Raw genomic sequence first — 20,725 nt, forward strand, 5'->3', positions numbered from 1 at the left:
AATGGCTGATCTTCTGTTCATACATTGTATGAACAGAAGATCAGCATTTCTCTCCTTGACAGGACCGGGAGCTGTGTGTTTACACACACACAGCTCCCAGTCCCCGCTCCTCTGTAACGAGCAATCGCGTGTGCCCGGCGGCGATCGCGCCCACCGGCACGGGAATCGGGGGCGCGTGCGCACCCCTAGTAGCCTGCGCGAGAGCCGACGTTATATTACGTGCTCTCGCGCAGGGGAGCCGACCTGCCGTCGTAAAACGACGGCGGCTGGTCGGCAACCAGTTAAAATGCTATTAAACACTCATTTTTTTTAAGGACTTTCAACTGCCGATTTATTCACCTAGTATGCAGCCGCTACATTGTTTAATCCTTGCCCAGCTTAAAATGGTTGTAAACCTCAGTCATGGAGTCTGAGCAAAGTACATACGTCTGCAGTGTTTACTTGTCTCTGTTCACTTCTGAGAAGTTTTCCCAACACAAGATAAATTTGTGTCGGGAGGGGGAGAAAGAGAGCCAAGAACAGAGCTTGTCTAAAAAGTAGATGAAAGATGGATAGCCGCACTCCAAAAAACCGTCCAGGTTGTCTTTTATTCAAATAAACAGCAAATACATCACCAAATCATAAAAACAGGAACAGGGGACGTTTCGCACAAGATCAGTGCTGAAGCCATGAATAAGCACTGATCTTGTGCGAAACGTCGGCTGTTCCCCTGTGGCTATCCATCTTTCATCTAGTTTTTATGCTTGCCTAGTGCACTGCCAGCACCCTTGGTATCCTGTCCTACACGTGTGACCATATAGTAGACCCACCTGGAGCGGTGACTCTCTTTCTTGTATTCGTTTTGGATTTAACAGAGCTCGTCTATTCACAACACCGTTCTTCTGCTGCGAGTGTGTGTGTGTGGGGTGTGTGGTGCCTTTCCTCCAATCAGCTCCCACACACTAACTGCAGTCTCTGCCCCCTCCTCTGTGCTGCTGACAGATGAAGAATGTTTAACATGATCGGCACTTTTGAAGGGGTGTAGACAAGAGAAGACTGTAAATAAGTAAAACCTACGTAGGAGGATTTGTTTCATCTGTGTACCATCTGATGCCACGTACACATGGTCGTTTTTTGTGATGAAAAAAAAAGTCATTTTTTTAGCATGGAAAAAAAACCAACAAAGTTTTTCAAACTTCATTTTAAAAAAACGACGTAGCATACACACCATCATTTTTTCAAAGAGCTCTAGCAAAGCGCGGTTACATTCAGCATGTACGGCAGCACTCTGTTCCATTCAAGCTTGCGTCATAACTTGCTTCTGAGCATGCGTGGGTTTAAAAACGTTGTTTTAAACATCGTTTTAGCTACACACAGTCATTTTTTTATGACACAAAAAACAACGTTTTGAAAAACAACATAAAAAATTGAAGCATGCTTGAATTTTTTTTTGTCGTTTTTCAGAAGACATAAAACAACATTTCCCCCACACTTTTTAAATGACGTTTTTAAAAACGATGTTTTTTTCCCCCATCACGAAAAACGACCGTGTGTACGCGGCATGAGGCCATTCCCTTCACTGGTTATATGTGGGGTTTAAAACCACTTTAAGCAGGTGCCATGACCGCTGCACCCAGGTATCCCATTTTAGAAAGGCTCCTTACTCTTGTAGAATCCTACAGAGTCACCCTTGAATGCAGAGACTAGAGCTGTGTCTCCCTAAACTGTGTGCATGAATGGAAACACACAGCCCCATAGCCTAGGATTGAAAGGCACTCCCCTGCTCCAAGTAATGGCCTGAATAAGGACTGCACTGCTGTCCACTGTTGACTCTCTTGGAAGACCAGAAGTGCAGGGAAGCAGCACAAAGAGCAGGAGCAAGCAGCACTGACAGTTGAAAAGAGCTGGGGTAAAAATGTAAACAGTTTACTAAGGAATCTTATTCTATTGCTGTCAATGTATTAAGTAAAAAATGCTGAAGGTTTCATAATACTGGAATTCAATGTGACAGTGTCTTTTACAATAAAAAAGTGGAGCTTAACATTACACAAATTCCACAGAAATACAAGGGAAGTGATTACTTTAGCTAAATTCATTCCTTTCAGCATACTGCAAAAAACTGCAGAGCCTCTTTGACCTTGAGAGAACATATGGAGCAGACTTACTGTTTTGGAATCCGAAAATGGATTATACTCTTCTAACCCGGGGGGTACATTTCTGGTCACCTGTGTAACCGAAGGATCCTGTAGGAGAGGGGACATTTAGTACACGACTGTGCAAATTACCATCGTATTCTTATAGCACACATGTCAGCAGCTACCTCTAGAGGCCACCATTTTGTTTTTCTGGGAAAAAAAAATGGATTAAAACGGTCTGAAAATTAGTATATTTGTCATTCCAACCTGCAGTCAGTGAAACTGCTGTGTAAAGACCAGTCAGCCACACAAGTGATGAAACTCTATACAGCTAGAACAGTCTCCAACCTTGCGGAACTTATGGACCACTAAACTCACAATTTTGAATACCGCAGACCACGAATATGAAGTTTACATGCCATATACACGCACAAGGCTCCAAGCTCTCTGCCCCCCCCCCCCCCCAAGATCACATTCCATCTTATACACACACACACACACACACACACACACACTGCATTGGCTCTCGGCCCCCTCCCCCCTGGATCACACTGCTGCCTTATACAGTATCTCACAAAAGTGAGTACACCCCTCACATATTTGTAAATATTTTATTATATCTTTTCATATGACAACACTGAAGAAATTACACTTTGCTACAATGTAAAGTAGTGAGTGTATAGCTTGTATAACAGTGTAAATTTGCTGTCCCTTCAAAATAACTCAACACACAGCCATTAAAGGGGTTGTAAAGGTAAAAAGAAAATTCCCCTAAATAGCTTCCTTTACCTTAGTGCAGTCTTCCTTCACTTACCTCATCCTTCCATTTTTCTTTTAAATGTCCTTATTTCTTCTGAGAAATCCTCACTTCCTGTTCTTCTGTCTGCAACTCCACACAGTAATGCAAGGCTTTCTCCCTGGTGTGGAGAAAGCCTCTTGAGGGGGCGAGCAGGAGTGTCAGGACGCCCACTAACACACAGCTCCTTTATCTGCAAAGTAGAGAGTGTCCTGCTCGCCCCCTCAAGAGGCTTTCTCCACACCAGGGAGAAAGCCTTGTATTACTGTGTGGAGTTACAGACAGAACAGGAAGTGAGGATTTCTCAGAAGAAATAAGAACATTTAAAAGCAAAATCGAAGGATGAGGCAAGTGAAGGAGGACTGCACCAAGGTAAAAGGAAGCAATTTAGGGGAAAAAAAAATAATACAAATTACCTTTACAACCCCTTTAACCACTTAGGCCCCTTTCAGACTGAGGCAGGAGCTGCGGTGGCGGTATAACGCCGCTAAAAATAGCGGCGCTATACCGCCGGAATTGCCGCGGGTATCAGCCGCTAGCGGTATTAACCCCCGCTAGTGGCCGATAAAGAGTTAATATCGCCCGCAATGCGCCTCTATAGAGGCGCATTGCGGGCGGTATTGCCGCGGTTCCCATTGTTTTCAATGGGAAGGAGCGGTGAAGGAGCGGTATACACGCCGCTCCTCTCACCGCTCCAAAGATGCTGCTGACAGGAGATTTTTTTGTCTCCCGCCAGCGCATCGCCTCAGTGTGAAAGCCCTCGGGCTTTCACATTGAGTCTGCAGTGCAGGAGTTTTTCAGGCGGGATAGCAGCGCTATTTTTAGCGCTTTACCGCCTGAAAAACTCCTCAATGTGAAAGGGGCCTTAAGGACCAAGCCTGTTTTTCAAATTTGGCATTTACAAGATTAAAAAATTTTTTTTTGCTAGAATACTACTTAAAACCCCCCAAACATTATATATATATATTTTCTAACACCCTAGGGAATAAAATGGCGGTCATTGCAATATTTTTTTTAATACAAAATACGGTGTGACAAAAAGTAAGACAACAGTAAAGTTAGCCTAATTTTTTTATATATTGCGAAAGATAATGTTACGCCGAGTAAAATGATACCCAACATGTCACGCTTCAAAATTGCGTCCGCTCGTGGAATGGCGTCAAACTTTTACCCTTAAAAATCTCCATAGGCGACGTTTAAACACTTAAGGACCACCTCCTGCACATTTACGTCGGCAGAATGGCACGGCTAGGCACAAGCACGTACGTCCTCTTTAAGTTCCCAGCCGTGGGTCACGGGTGCGCGCCCACGACCCGGTCCGAAGCTCCGTGACTGCGGGACCCGCTGACCCAATCGCCACTGGAGTCCCGCGATCGGTGTCCGGAGCTGAACGGGGAGAGCTGTGTGGAAACACAGCTTCCCCGTTATCGATCGTGTGTTCCCTTTTATAGGGAAACACAATCGATGTCACACCTACAGCCACACCCCCCTACAGTTAGAAACAGACATGAGGCCACACATAACCCCTACAGCGCCCCCTGTGGTTAACTCCCAAACTGCAATTGTAATTTTCACAATAAACAATGCATTTTTAATGCATTTTTTTGCTGTGAAAATGACAATGGTCCCAAAAATGTGTGAAAATTGTCCGAAGCGTCCGCCATAATGTCGCAGTCACAACAAAAAAAAAAAAAAATAATAATTATAAAAATGCAATAAAACTATCCCCTATTTTGTAAATGCTATAAATTTGGCGCAAACCGACCGATAAACGCTTATTGCGATTTTTTTTACCAAAAATGGGTAGAAGAATACGTATAGGCCTAAACTGAGGAAAAAAATATTTGTTTATATATTTTTGGGGGATATTTATTATAGCAAAAAGTAAAAAATATAATTTTTTTCAAAATTGTCGCTCTATTTTTGTTTATAGCGCAAAAAATAAAAACCGCAGAGGTGATCAAATACCACCAAAGGAAAGCTCTATTTGTGGGGAAAAAAGGACGCCAATTTTGTTTGGGAGGCACGTCGCACGACCGCGCAATTGTCAGTTAAAGTGACGCAGTGCCGAAACGCAAAAAGGGGCAAGGTCCCTTAGCTGCATTTTGGACCGGGTCTTAAGTGGTTAAACATTTGACATGATTTATTTTTGCTATAGTGAACAATATGGGATTATGAGAATTGCAAATCATTGCATTCTGTTTTTCGGAATTGGGGTTGTATGTTACATGGGTCAGCCCAAACAATCCATGTAATCCAATTTAAATTGTCTAGGCCCTTGTACTGCATTGTTACTTATTCTTAAGGCTATTGTACAATCAGATTGTAAGCAGAGGTATAGCCAACTTCACACATACACAGTAACCTAGCAAGGGTATTTCCCATTCACTATAACAATTCTGCATTCTTAAAAAAAATCCCTGGTTGTATTGTAAACAACTTGTATATGCAGAAACGAATGGAGCGTGGAGGTTAAGAATGTACAGCTTAACGTTCAGTGCTGAAGTAAAAAACATGGCACATCAAACTGGGGGAAATTTACTAAAACTAGAGCTGACCACATGGTGCCCGTGTCCTTGCCTAGAACCTTCTTCTCACAGCTTCCTAGTATGCTTTGATAAGGAATGCTCAGAGACCGTGGATAGCCATGAGATTGGTAAGTTGATCTAAACAAATGGGAGGTGTCATGGTATTCCTACAGCGGATTTTAAATTGCCGTTTCCATTTTTGCTCCAAGCTCTGGGTATCCCTGGAGCAATGTATGGCAGGCATGAATCAGTCATTTGCTCCATGGTTGCCTCGGAAGCACAGGGGGCTGTCCGACACTACATTACCTCTAAGGACCCAAGCCCTTAGAGTCTGGGATCGGATTAAAAACAAACCAAAAAGAGGAAAGAGGACTTTAAAAGTTGCCATTATGATCCCAAATAGGAAAGAAGAATGATCTCATGTTATAGTAAAAATATATAAATGTATTTGAATCTCATTAAAAAACATGATAGGGGGGGAAAAAAAAACGAACATGTCTGAAAAGGTACACTGTCTCATGCAAGAGAACAGATCAAGAAGCTGCAACAAAGAAATCGCACGAATAGCCTAGAGACTGGTTACAAGGTATTCCTAGAAGATCTCTTCTGGCTAGAGGCAAATGATACGAAATTGCAATGTCAGCACCAATGGATCGCTATGCGTTTCGCCTTTTTATAATCACTATTGAATTCATGTATAGATATCATGCTAAATTGTTGTACATCATTCATAAACTATTTAGAGACCAGCATCCAAACAAATTACATTTTAACAGTTTGTATATCATTTAAAAAAAAGAATAAAAAAAAAAATTCCAGTACCAATAGGAACTCCTGAAGAAGCTAAAGGCGATCCACTGGCGCTGACATTGCAATTTCGTATGATTGGCCTCTAGCCAGAAGGGATCTTCTAGTACAGGGGTCTTCAAACTATGGCCCTCCAGTTGTTAAAGAACTACAATTCCCATCATGCCTATTCATGTCTGTGAATGTCAGAGTTTTACAATGCCTCGTGGGATGTATAGTTCTGCAACAGCTGGAGGGCCATAGTTTGAGGATCCCTGTTCTAGGAATACCTTGTAACCAGTCTCTAGGCCAGTAATGCGATTTATTTCTGTTTCAGCTTCTTGATCTGTTCTCTTGCATGAGACAGTGTACCTGTCAGACATGTTCATGTTTTTTTCCCCCCTATCGTGTGTTTTTTAATGAAATTCAAATAAATGTATATATTTTTTTTTTTCTATAATATGAGACCATTCATCTTTCCTATTTGGGATCATAGTGGCAACCTTTAACTACTTAACCACCGGACCATATTGCTGGTCAAAGACCAGAGCACTTTTTGCGATTCGGCACTGCGTCGCTTTAACGGACAATTGCGTGGTCGTGCGACGTGGCTAACAAAATTGGCGTCCTTTTTTCCCCACAAATAGAGCTTTCTTTTGGTGGTATTTGATCACCTCTGCGGTTTTTAGTTTTTACGCTATAAAACAAAAATAGAGCGACAATTTTGAAAGAAATTAAATATTTTTTACTTTTTGCTATAATAAATATCCCCCAAAAATGTATTTAAAAAAAAAAAAAAAAAAAAAAAATTTCCTCAGTTTAGGCCGATAAGTATTCTTTTTTACATATTTTTCGTTAAAAAAAAAAAAAAAAAAAAAAAAAAAAATCGCATTAAGCGTTTGATTGGTTTGCGCAAAAGTTATAGCATTTACAAAATAAGGGGTATTTTTATGGCATTTTTATTAGTAATGGCAACGATCAGCGATTCTTTTTCGGTACTGTGACATTATGGCGGACACTTCGGAAACTTTTGACACATTTTTGGGACCATTGGCATTTTTATAGCGATCGGTGCTATAAAAAATGCATTGGATTACTATAAAAATGCCACTGGCAGTGAAGGGGTTAACACTAGGGGCGGAGAAGGGGTTAAGTATGTTCCCTGGGTGTGTTCTAACTGTAGGGGGGTGGACTGACATGGGGAAATGACTGATCTTCTGTTCATACATTGTATGAACAGAAGATCAGCATTTCTCTCCCTGACAGGACCGGGAGCAGTGTTTACACACACACACAGCTCCTGGTCCGCGTTCTGACGAGCGATCGCGTGTGCCCACGCGCCCCTAGTGGGCGACGGGCTCTCGCGCAGGGGAGCCGACCTGCCGCCGTAAAAAGACAGCGGCTGGTCGGCAACCAGTTAGTCATCTTTTTGCTTTTTATTGTTTTTTACACAATTATCATTGGATGCGGTGCCACGTTCTGCAATATATGTCTGAGATCGGCTTAATCCGTTTTCTCTGTCCCCCAGTGTCACCGCTAGCTCCTCTAGGGGGCTTCCTATGGTTCCCTCCAGGTGAGAAAATGGCTCTCTCTATGGGCGTTTCAACTCTTACCCCGCATGAACATCCTATTATTGCTTTAGAGCAGTGGTTCTCAACCTGGTGGTCGGGACCCCCTTGGGGGTTAAATGATGATTTGCCAGGGGTCACCGTATCCTGGGCTGTTTCTGAAGCCCGCACCACTCTCCCAGCATTTTTGCAGCCACCCAGCAGGGCCATCCCTGGAGCACGTGGCCACCCACTCAGCCTCTTTGCATGTGCCCTTTCAGTTCACGGCATGGCTGGGGGGCAAAGACTAGAGGTCAGTTGACTGGTAAGAAATGTGAAGTGAGAGGGGATAGAGGAGACCCTATCTCCTGATTTTGGCATAGGTGTCACTGCTACGAGACACCACAAAGTTGTTAACACAGTGAAGCCGGAGACACAGTGAGTGACACTACCTGCGACTATAGTTGCCATTAAAAGGACCCAGGGAGCACTAAATGTCCGTGGATTAGGGGTGCAAATTACTTGTCTTGCCTTGGGTGGGTGCTGACAACCCACGCCACGAAAATAATTTTACGGTTAGGGGTCCCCACAACTTAGGAAATTTTATCAAGGGGCCACGGCACTAGCAGGTTGAGAACCACTGCTTTAGAGCCTGTTCCACATATGGTTGAGATGTACCAGCTACTAAGATAAGCCACGGGTGCACTGCTGCCAATCACATATATATTCAAAAATATTGGGAAAGGATCTGGAGGTGGAGTTCTCTTCGGCGCAGCTGACCAAACTGTACCAGCTTATGCATTCTAGATCAATTAAATCCAAAACCCAAGAGACAAACTCAGAATTTTGTCACGCTGGTACCAGGTGCCTGTTGTCCCAATGAGGATTTACCCTTCAGTTTCTGATCTCTGTTGGTGTGGCTGTGGCCATTGTGATACATTATTACATTTATGATGGGAGTTTCCAGTGATTAGACTATTTTAGGAAGATGTTAGGATCAAATAAAGTTTATACTTGGCTTAGTCATTCCCTTCTCTCGGATGCACTTTCTCCTTCATATGCCTCCTTTGCCAACCTGACAGTACAAAAGAAGTGTACTTCCACACTTACTGAACGCGGCCCAGCGCCTACTATCACTCTTTTGGAAAAGTGCACAGGTTCCCATCTGCAAGGAATGGATCGATAGGGTGAGGGTGATCCGAGAAGAAGAGGAATGGGTGGTGACCTGTAAAGGTACATGAAAACACTTTAATGGCAGGCACATGGGCTGCTTGGCATGAATGCGCTTCTGGACTTAGGGCATATGCGGTCTAGTTTAGATGTCGCACTGCTAGAGCTTGCAGAGTCCTCTCTCAGGAAGTGCTTTCTGCCCAAACCTCCTTAAGCATGTAGCAATCCTTCAGCCCAGGGGAAACTACCCACCTATTTAACTTCTCTACAGCGCGGAGATCATAGATCTGAGCAATCATGTTACGTGTCCTTTTTTGAGAAAAATGCAGATAAGCGCCCATTTCCTTTTTTTTTTTTTACTTGCATAGACCTGTGTATGTTGACCTCTCGGGCTGCAATTTACCCCCCTTTTTTTGAGAATTGCTTTATAGCCAATTCTTACTACACCTTTGTCTGTGTTTTTTGTACAAGTTTATAGGTCTCTACAGATGTTAGAAATAAAAAGATTATTAAAATAAAAAGTTCTGAATATTTGGGCAGACTGTGGAATGCGGGATTTCAGGTATGGCCCGTTGGCCAAGTGTCCGATTGTGTGTGGGGGGGGGGGGGGGGTGAGGCGGTTAACACTGTCTTAATTTTTTTATTGACAATAATGTTTTTTGTACTTTTCTTGTGCCTCTGTTCTAGCATGTGTATGGTACTAGTATCCATGCGATGATGTTCTGTATATTTTCATGTATGCTGACCTATATTCATGTATCTGACTTTCCTTTTTTATTTTTTGGCACAATAAACTATTTTTCTGATTTAAAAAAAAAAAAAAAAAAAAAAAAAAACTAGGAGCAGTTGTGCATAATAACAAATCAACGTCTAACTTCAGCTCATTCAGATAAGCCTCTAAACTTTCAGTTTTCAAAGCTTATTGGTTGCCATGCAATGCTGCAGTTTTAATAAATTCACCTTAATAGTAAATAGTAAAGTAGTCCTAAGTATGCAATGTACAGAGAAGGTAACTTACAGCAGAGTGCAATATACCGGGGTATTGAAGCAGAAGCAGCCAGGTTCTAGAAGGGTGGAGAACTAGGAGGTCTCTTCAATGGATTCAACTTGCCCTTTAAATCCAACTTAATTCACTGTTCGGGTGCATAAAAATAACCTGTGGACTCTAACGTCACACCGACGCTCAGCATAAAAGAAAACAACAATCCTTGCAGTTCATTTACGCTTAAATTTCCTTGTGAATCAATAACTAGACTGATGTACAAAAGTCTCACCAGTCAGCCGTGAAAAGCTTTTTAGCATTAAACTTACTAATGACCTGCAGATGATTTCATGGAAAGCGCAAGTCTCCCAAAAAATGATGAACATAACCACATTATATTATATGGAAGACACTGCAGATATTCAGAGCTTTTTTCAAAGTAGCATGAAAGTGAAAAGCAAAGTACGTCAACGTCATTACATAACATTACCACTATGTATGCTGGCTAGTAAAGGCAGACCTAGTCATCTCTATGGAAACATGGCCAAGCTAATTGTATTATGCAGTCTTATGATCATCTACCCAATCTGGCCGCAGTGAGATATTAAATGCAACATACCATGGGTGGTTGAACTTTGTGTTGGAGGATTTCTCCATCGGATGAAGGATCCAGAGTCTTTGTTCTTTTTCTACTCTGCTGGTTAAAGGTTCACTTGTTCTGCATGCAGTGATCGTTTGCTGACCTGCTTCAGTTGTTATCTCAGATAATACCAGATGACACTGAATAATCCTCCAGCATCACATGATCTTAGATAATGAGTGGCACACAGAACAGGGAGTAGGCGCACTGCAGCGGCTCTCAGCGAACAGGGGGGGGACAGGGGGGGGACTTAAAAGAAAATAACCAACATTACTGCCATTTTGTACTGCCCTGTACTCCAGCAGGCTCTCCATCCTACCTGTCCACTTGTCACTGCCACACAATGCCCAGCTACAGCCATACATGGCTCACATTTTGGCTGATTCTTTATAAAACTACCAAAATAAAAGGCGAGGGTGGCCCTGTTGGCACCACCCAGCTCGACAAACAAACAAAACAAAATAAATAAACACACAAAACCAGAAGGGGCCAGGGAGAAAGTTGCTGGTTCAGCAGGGACTGCATGCTATCAGATTCAGTCACTGCTCAGGTATTCAGAAAGCTGTGGGTGTCTGAACAAAATACCTGGCAGGGGTACCCTGCAGGATATTACGCCTAGATGGTGGAAAAGACTAAATTTGTAGAAATCTACAGCTAGCCTTATTCCCCTTTCACACTTATACGACTTGTCTCACGATTTTGGACTGCAAAAATCGAATGACAAGTCAGTCTCCATTATTTTCAATGACTACCATTCATACTGGCACGACTTTAAGTTGTGCCTACTTCAGAGTAGTCCTTGCACTACTTTGGTCCGATTTTGATGCCACTTACACAGGCATTCATTGAAATCGTGGCTGCGAATCGCGGTAAAATCGCGCGACTTTGAAGTCGTACAAGTGTGAAAGGGGGTTTACGGGGGTTAAATGGAGAAGTCTAGACTCTGCTGACATCACAAAAATCAGTGCAGTGCATGGAATGCATTAAAGCGGATGTGCCACTAAAAAAGAAAAATATTAAAAGCCAGCAGCTACAAATACTGCAGCTGCTGACTTTTAATATTAGGACACTTATCTGTCCTGGAGTCCAGCGCCGTCCGCAGCAGAGGACGAGCAATCGCTCGTCACTCTGCTGCTCCCCCGCCATCCTCAGTGAGGGAACCAGGAAGTGAAGCGCTCCGGCTTCACTGCCCGGCTCCCTACGGCGCATGCGCGAGTTGCGCTGCGCCGCTGATTGGCTCCCGCTGTGCTCTGGGAGCCGAGTGTTCCCAGAGCACAACGGGGGGAGGACGGGAGGTGACTTTCTGCCCACAGTAAACTCGAAACTGTGTGGCCGGAAGTGGGTGCAAATTACTGTCTTTAGACAGGTATCTGCACCCCCCTTCCCCCTGAAAAGGTGTCAAATGTGACACCAGAGGGGGGGAGGGTTCCGATCAGCGTGAGTTCCACTTTAGGGTGGATCTCCGCTTTAAGGTGAAAAACCTTGAGACTTTACAACTCCTTTAAGTTACAACAATACAAAACAAACAAAACACAAGGTGCTTAAATTTATAAAACACAACTTACTTATCATGGCTTTATTGAGCACACCCATTAAATATTCACAGTGCTGGAGGAAAATGCAAGCACACCCATAGACTACATATCTCCATGAAAGCTAATTGAAGTTAGTAGTCCAAGTAATGAACGGTGTACAGATCTTATCTGCAAAACTAATTTATGTTTTATTTTTTTCAGTTTGGAGTACGGGTTATAACTACCGTATTTTCCGGCGTATAAGACGACCCCCTAATTTTCCAGGAAAAATTTTGATTTTGGGATATACTCGCTGTATAAGACTCCCCCCTTCTTACTGTCTTTCTGGAAGCTGAGGGGGAGCCAGAACCGCTGACAGAAACAGGCTTTTTCAAATCTCACTGTGCCATTACATTCCTCACTGTGCCATTACATTCCTCACTGTGCCATTACATTCCTCACTGTGCCATTACATTCCTCACTGTGCCATTACATTCCTCACTGTGCCATTACATTCCTCACTGTGCCATTACATTCCTCACTGTGCCATTACATTCCTCACTGTGCCATTACATTCCTCACTGTGCCATTACATGCCCCCACATTGCCACTGTGCCATTACATGCCCCCACATTGCCACTGTGCCATTACATGCCCCCACATTGCCACTGTGCCATTACATGCCCCCACATTGCCACTGTGCCATTACATGCCCCCACATTGCCACTGTGCCATTACATGCCCCCACATTGCCACTGTGCCATTACATGCCCCCACATTGCCACTGTGCCATTACATGCCCCCACATTGCCACTGTGCCATTACATGCCCCCACATTGCCACTGTGCCATTACATGCCCCCACATTGCCACTGTGCCATTACATGCCCCCACATTGCCACTGTGCCATTACATGCCCCCACATTGCCACTGTGCCATTACATGCCCCCACATTGCCACTGTGCCATTACATGCCCCCACATTGCCACTGTGCCATTACATGCCCCCACATTGCCACTGTGCCATTACATGCCCCCACATTGCCACTGTGCCATTACATGCCCCCACATTGCCACTGTGCCATTACATGCCCCCACATTGCCACTGTGCCATTACATGCCCCCACATTGCCACTGTGCCATTACATGCCCCCACATTGCCACTGTGCCATTACATGCCCCCACATTGCCACTGTGCCATTACATGCCCCCACATTGCCATCACTTGCCCCTCACATTGCCATTGTGCCATTACATGCCCCCACATTGCCATCACTTGCCCCCACTGTGCCTGAACTTGTTGCCCCCCCCCCCCCCCCCCCCAGTGCAATAACACTCACTTTTTTCCCCAGCGCTGACAGTCTAACATGCTGCGATCACGAGCGTGAATGATTTCAAAGCCGCGCCTTCACTGCAGAGTGTTCTGTGATAGGAGGAACAAAAATCTTCCCAGCAGCGCCTCTGTTATGTTTTCCGCCTATCACGGACGTCTTCTCATCTCGTCCGAGGATAAGAAGGCATCTGTGATAGGAGGAACAAAGAACAGAGGCGCTGCTGGGAAGATTTTTGTTCCTCCTATCACAGAACACTCTGCAGTGAAGGCGCGGCTTTGAAATCATTCAGGCTCGCGATCGTAGCATGTTAGACTGTCAGCGCTGGGGAAAAAAAAAAAAAGAGAGTACTGAGACTGTACCCGGCGTATAAGACGACCCCCGACTTTGGATGCATGTTTTTGCATCCAGAAAGTCGTCTTATACGCCGGAAAATACGGTAGTCAGATTCTTTATTTTTATTTTTCCCCCATTTGGGAAAGATTTCTCTTAAAGCGGAGGTTCTGCCGATTTTTTTTTTTTTTTTTTTTTAAAGCCAGCAGTTACAAATACTGCAGCTGCTGACTTTAAAAAAAAAAAGAAGAAAAGAAGGACACTCAACCTGTTCAGCGCGCCCGCGATGTCATCAGCCGAGGACAAGTAAATCGCTCGTCCCTCGGCTGCACCCGGTGTCATCCTCGATTAGGGAATCAGGAAGTGAAGCGTTGCGGCTTCACTGCCGGTTCCCTACTTTGGGTGGAGCTCCGCTTTAAATTCCTGTCCCACAGCCAAATCCGGAAGAGAGGAAATCCCTGCAAACAAAGAGGGGAATTTATGATTCAAAATACAATCTCAATCTCTCGGGGGCCGATGCACACGGGGTGCAAGATTTTACGTAGAATCTTGCTGGCAGCTAGATGGCTTACCCCCACCTGGCTAGTAGAGGCATTCGGAGAGAAGTCAACAAGGCCTATGATGAAAGGTACACCATTCCTACTATAAAACACGGAGGTGGATAGCTGATGTTTTGGGGATGTGGGAGCTACAAAAAGGCACAGGAAATTTGGTGGCAAGATGAATGCAGTATGTTGTCAAAAAATAATAGAGGAACATTTGCATCTATCAGCCAGGAAGCTGCGCATGGGACGTAGTGCGCTACGAGTAAGCATCACATGATGCGAAACATGTCAGCTCTTTTTTCCTAGTCCACTTCTTGTTTGACTGCATGAATTTTTGTTGTTTTTTCATGTTTTGAATAAAGACATCGTTTTTTGAGGAGTGCGGTGATCCAGGATTTTTTCTTTCATTCCGCGCATGGGACGTACTTGGACATTCCAATATGACATTGATCCAAAAAACAAGGCCAATTTGACCTGTCATTGGCTACAGCAGAATAAAGTGAAGGCTCTGGAGTGGCCATCTCAGTCTCCTGACCTCAATATCATTGAGCCACTCTGGGGAGATCTCAAACATACAGATCATGCAAATAGCCCAAGAATTTAAAGGAACTGGAGGCTTTTTGCCAAGAGGAGTGGGCAGCTTTACCATCTGAGAAGATAAAGAGCCTCAGCCACAAATACAAAGACTTCAAGCTGTCATTGATGTTAAAGGGGGCAATACACAGTATTAAGAACTGGGGTATGTAAACTTTTGATCAGGGTCATTTGGGTAGTTTCTGTTGCCATTATGATTTTAAAAGAGTAAACGCAGTTGATTGGCTGAATCCATTTATTAACAAACACCAACCATGAGTGAAAGAAAAGTTTTTGTGTTCTTCATATTCTCTGAAAAATGGCCAAGAAATCAAATTCTGCCAGGGTATGTAAACTTATGAGCACAACTGTAATTGTGCCACGTTTGCATTGCTCAGCCAGCACAACCCAGATACGAGTGTTGGTGTTTTGCCAAGAAAGTATAAAACAAATACTTACACTTCTTAAAAGCACTCCACCAAAACACACACACCATCTGCTAAGAAAGAAGTTCCAACAAGTAACACGTCCCACCCCCAGGGGGGGGGGGTTTCTTTCTTTGCATTGGTATTTACAGAGCTTCGTCCCCGCAGCTAATAGAAGAGGACCTGTCTAAGCCTTAAGCAGCACCCATAGTTTTGATTTTGAAACAACATTTGCTGAATAATGTATTAAAGAGTTTAGTTCATCCCAATTTTGATATATGGCTTGGAAGGTAGACCACTGGATATCTGCTTTACCAGTTACCCAATAACAATTGCAGTTGATGCAACAATCTGATTAACACATCTTAAACTGTTATACATCATATGGCTAAATGTTTGTGGATCATCCCATTCCAAACAAATGGTTTTGCACTTTCTTCTTATTTACTGGGCACTTAAACCCCCTTCCTGTCCATTTTTATCATTTTTTTCTCACAAATAGAGCTTTCTTTTGGCGGTACTTAATCACCACTGGGGTTTTTATTTTTTGCTAAACAAAAAAAAAAAAATCATGTTTTATAGTTTGTTACAAAATTTTGTAAACTGGGTAATTTTTCTCCTTCATTGATATGCGCCAATATGGCAGCACTGGTGGGCACTGATGGGGGGCACAGATAAGGCGACACTGGTGGGCAACTCTCTTCATCGGGGCCGATGTCCCTCTGACAGCCGCCGGTGATCGCCTTTTTTCAGCTATCAGCGGGGAGGAGAAAAAATAGCCAATTCCCGGCTCTATTTACATCACATGATCGGCTGACAGCTGATCACGTGGTAAGGGGTTGACCCCTTACTCTGATCTGTGATCAGCCGAGTCTCAGACTCGCTGATCACAGAGTGCGCAACCGCACCTGCAGGAGGCGCACAGGCCGCTCAAGCATGGGAGGACATCCAGGGACGCCCCCCAAGCAATTCAGGTCCGTGCTGAAGCAGTCTTTCAGCTGTAGCACGGATTTGCAGTGGTTAACATTTTATTAAAGTCTTACGAGGTGTACAGAAAGAATAAGCATAACTTACAATCAATAAAAGCCAATAGGTAGTGCATGGAAAGGTACAAGTGACTAGTCAGTAGAAAACCAGCGTCTGGTTATTGTAAGTCTTTCCAGGGGCTGAGTGCAAGGTGCAGAATATTGTCTAGCATCCTCAGGCACCCCAACTGGGAGCAGACTGCGCCAGGAAGTGGAAGACAATACGCCTAGTCATTGAGTATTTATTTGAACAATTCAAATCAAAAGGAACAATAGATTTCAACAAAGAGGTGGGAGTAGCCTTTGGGATAAATTTAACCACTTCCATACCAGGCACTTACGCAGCTTCCCGCCCAAGCCAATTTTCAGCTTTCAGCACTGTCGCACTTTGAATGGCAATTGCGCGGTCGTGCTACACTGTACCCAAACAAAATTGGCGTCCTTTTTTCCCCCCACAAATAGAGCTTTCTTTTGGTGGTATTTGATCACCTCTGCGATTTTTTTTTTGCGCAACAACTAAAAAAAGACTGAAAATTTGGAAAAAAAAATACGTTTTTATTTTTTTCTGTTAATTTTTTTTGTAAATAAGTTTTCTCTTTCAATTACGGGCACTGATATGGCGGCACACGTGGGGCGGCACACGTGGGGCGGCACAGATGGGCACACGTGGGGCGGCACAGATGGGCACACGTGGGGCGGCACTGATGGGCGGCACTGATGGGCGGCACTGATGGGCGGCACTGATGGGCGGCACTGATGGGCGGCACTGATGGGCGGCACTGATGGGCGGCACTGATGGGCACTGTGGGGTGGCACTGATGGGCACTGTGGGGTGGCACTGAGGGGTGGCACTGATGGACACTGGGGTGGCAGCACTGATTTTGGCAGGTTGCCAGTCAGTGCCCATTTGTGGGCACTGATTGGCATCTTTTTTTTTTTAATGCTTTTTTTTTTAAGTTTTTTTTTTGCCCACCCTGGTGGTCCAGGGTGGGCATCCCTGGTGGTCCAGTGTGGCGATCCGAGGGGGGGCTGCGCTGATAAACAATCAGCGCGAACCCCCCGTCAGGAGAGCCGCCGATCGGCTCTCCTCTACTCGCGTCTGTCAGACGTGAGTGAGGAAGAGCCATCGACGGCTCTTCCTGTTTACATCGTGATCAGCCGTGATTGGACACGGCTGATCACGTGGTAAAGAGTCTCCGCCGGAGGCTCTTTACCGAGATCGGAGATGCAGGGTGTCAGACTGACACCCCGCATCACCGATCGCCGCGATGCGCGCCCCCACGGGCGCGCGCGACATGAAATCCTGCAGGACGTTCTGGAACGTCCTGTCAGGATTTCATAACCACTTCCCGGACGTAAATCGGCCATAGGCCGGGCGGGAAGTGGTTAAAGCGGGGGTTCACCCTGTTAAAAAAAAAAAAAAAAAAAGTTTTTTTTTATTAGACCATTAAATTCGGCATCGTAGCGCGAGCTACGGTATGCCGGTCTTACATTTTTTATGCCCGTACTCACTGTGCTATCGATGATTGAAGAATCCGGGGAATGGGCGTTCCTATGGTGAGAGAAGGTGATTGACGGCCGGCCCTGGCACGTCACGCTTCTCCGGAAATAGCCGAAATAGGCTTGGCTATTCACGGCGCCTGCGCATAGCCTGTGCGCAGGCGTCGTGAATAGCCGAGACCTACTCCGGCTGTCTTCGGGGAGCGTGACGTGCCAGAGCCGGCCGTCAATCATCCTCCCTCTCCATTGGCACGCCTATTCCCCGCGGGAGTCGGATTCTTCAATCATCGATACCACAGTGAGTACGGGGATTAAAAATTTAAGACCGGCATACCGTAGCTCGCGCTACGATGCCGAATTTAATGGTCTAATGATGGAAAGGAGGGTGAACTACCGCTTTAAGGATCGACCGATTATCGGTGCGGTTGAATATCAGCTGCTGATATTCACTTTTTTAGAAGTATCAGTAAAAAAATAAAAATAAAAAAAAGAAAAAAAGAAAAACACACTGACCGCTATTGCTTCAAGGAGTTTTACCGGAGCGATGCATGCTTAAGAGCCCTTTCACACACAGAATGGCCGCGTGTTTTCGGCCGCTAGCAGGGTGCTTTTAACCCCCTCTAGCAGCCAAATAAAGGGTTAAAGGCACCCACAAAGCATCACTGGCGAGGGGCTGCCCACTGATTTCAATAGGCAGGGGTAACTTCAGGGGCTGGAAGGGCAGCTATTACAGCAATTATTTTGATCTTTAACCGCTTCCGGACCGTCCCACGTACGTTTACTGCAGCAGGGAAGCCCTGGTGCGCAAAAACCACGTACCTCCACGTGATTTAGTGCACACTAAATAGAGAGCGCGCGCCGCTCCCGCTGTGATTGGACAAAGCGGGGCCAATCAGCAGGCCCAGTGGTCGCGATGGCAGCCGCGACCTGCCGATCGTTCACAGGGAAGACTGAGGGTGCACTTACTTTTGTGAGATATGTATCCATCTTCCATATATTACACACACACACACACACACACACACAATATATATATTTATATGACACATACATACATACACACATACATACACACTAAACGAAAGCTGCTGCAAGATGAGATACAAGTAACCCACAACCACAAGACTTGGATTCTGCATACACAAAGAGCATACATTAATAATGTCTGAAGACAGGCCCGAGTGTAACCAGAGATAGTACTGCTAAGGTGATACACACCGGAGAACGCAGCTGTACAGCTGAAACAACCACTGAATGAATGTTTTTTTTATAGGAGATGGAAAAAGATGTTACATGACTATTATATTAAAAGTATAAATATTATTAAATGTAATATTACACTGTGCATAAACTGCTTTACCAATACGGACAATATACAAAGTTTTGGTAAACGTCACAATATTCCAGCATCTTTTGGAGTACTTGTCACATCATAAATCCTGTATAATAATCACACCTGACAAACAAAAATGTGCATTTATAGCTACATAAATAATAATGGCTGCTCTCAAGTTTTTTTTAAAAGGATTGGATTGGTTTACCTTTTGCAATAAAACCTATAGGCCGTCTTACTTGCCCCAGTAGATGATAAATCGTTGTGCTGTTCACAAAAACTTTTCACCTTTAAAAACTCCCACCTGTAGGATAGCCACACCTCCCAATATGCCCCAATATAAAAGGGGTGCAGGGGGGCAAGTCTGGACTATGCTACACCCTAAATATGGGTGTAGCATGTGACATGCTCCAGAAGGTGAACTTACCCTTTTTAACCACTTCGGTACCTTGGGTGTTTTTCAGATTTGGTGTTTACAAGACCAAAACATTTTTTTTTGCTCGAAAATTACTTAAAACCCCCAAACATTATATATATTTTTTTTCTAAAACCCTAGAGAATAAAAATGGCAATCATTGCAATACTTTTTGTCACACCATATTTGCGCAGCGGTCTTACAAGCGCACTTTTTTTGGAAAAAAAATCACTTTTTTGAATTAAAAAATAAGACAGCAATAAATATTACGCTTCAAAATTGCGCCCGCTCGTGGCATCAAAATTTTACCCTTAAAAATCTTGATAGACGACGTTTAAAAAATTCTATAGGTTGCATTTTTTGAGCTACAGAGGAGGTCTAGGGCTAGAATTATTGCTCTCGGTCTAACGATCGCGGCGATACCTCACTTGTGTGGTTTGAACACCGTTTTCATATGCGGACGCTACTCACGTATGCGTTCGCTTCTGCGCGCGAGCTCGACGGGGCGCTTTAAAAAATGTTTTTTTTTAATTATTTATTTTATTATTTTTTACACTGGAAAAAAAAAAATGTATCACTTTTATTCCTATTACAAGGAATGTAAACATCCCTTGTAATAGAAAAAAACATGACAGGTCCTCTTAAATATGAGATCTGGGGTCAAAATGACTTCAGATCTCATATTTAGACTTAAATGCAAAAAAAAAAAAAAAAAATGGAAATTGTGTAATTTAAAAAAAAATGACAACAAAAAAATTTGCCTTTAAGACGCATGGGAGAAACTGACGTTTTGACGTCACTTCCGCCCAGCAATGCTATGGGGACGGGTGGGGGCCATCTTGCCCTCACTCGCATCCCCACACAGCAGGCTGAAGGACCCGATTGCCTCTGCCGCTACCGATGGCTCCGGTAAGCGGCGGAGGGCGCGGGAGAGCGGCGGGAGGGGGGCCCTCTCCCGCCGCCAATAATGGTGATCTCGCGGCGAATCCGCCGCAGAGACCACCGTTATCTTTTACAGGACCGCTCACACTAAAGATGGATATCTCGGTTTTGGCAGCAGCTGCTGCCGTTACGGAGATATCCATCTTTAAAGTGCCGCCGTATATAGTCATAAGGCGGTCGGGAAGTGGTTAAATGAGTTTGCATATTGTAATTGCCATTTAATAAGTT

The 20,725-nt window shown here is 44.3% G+C and overlaps 1 protein-coding gene across 3 annotated transcripts in view; it reads right to left on the reverse strand.

The window, feature by feature from the left end:
- SCAMP1 (secretory carrier membrane protein 1) overlaps positions 1–20,725 on the reverse strand; it is a 58,101-nt gene that overhangs the window by 28,186 nt on the left and 9,190 nt on the right. For 2 of the 3 annotated variants that reach the window (XM_040340773.1, XM_040340782.1), the window contains exon 2: positions 2,145–2,222. In XM_040340773.1, coding sequence (XP_040196707.1) covers positions 2,145–2,222 — 78 coding nt within the window. Of the gene's footprint in view, positions 1–2,144; positions 2,223–10,542; positions 10,709–20,725 lie in introns of those variants that run through there. The other variant, XM_040340791.1, reaches the window with a different exon arrangement.

This window comes from Rana temporaria, chromosome 1, assembly GCF_905171775.1.
Source record: "Rana temporaria chromosome 1, aRanTem1.1, whole genome shotgun sequence".
NCBI lineage: Eukaryota > Metazoa > Chordata > Amphibia > Anura > Ranidae > Rana > Rana temporaria.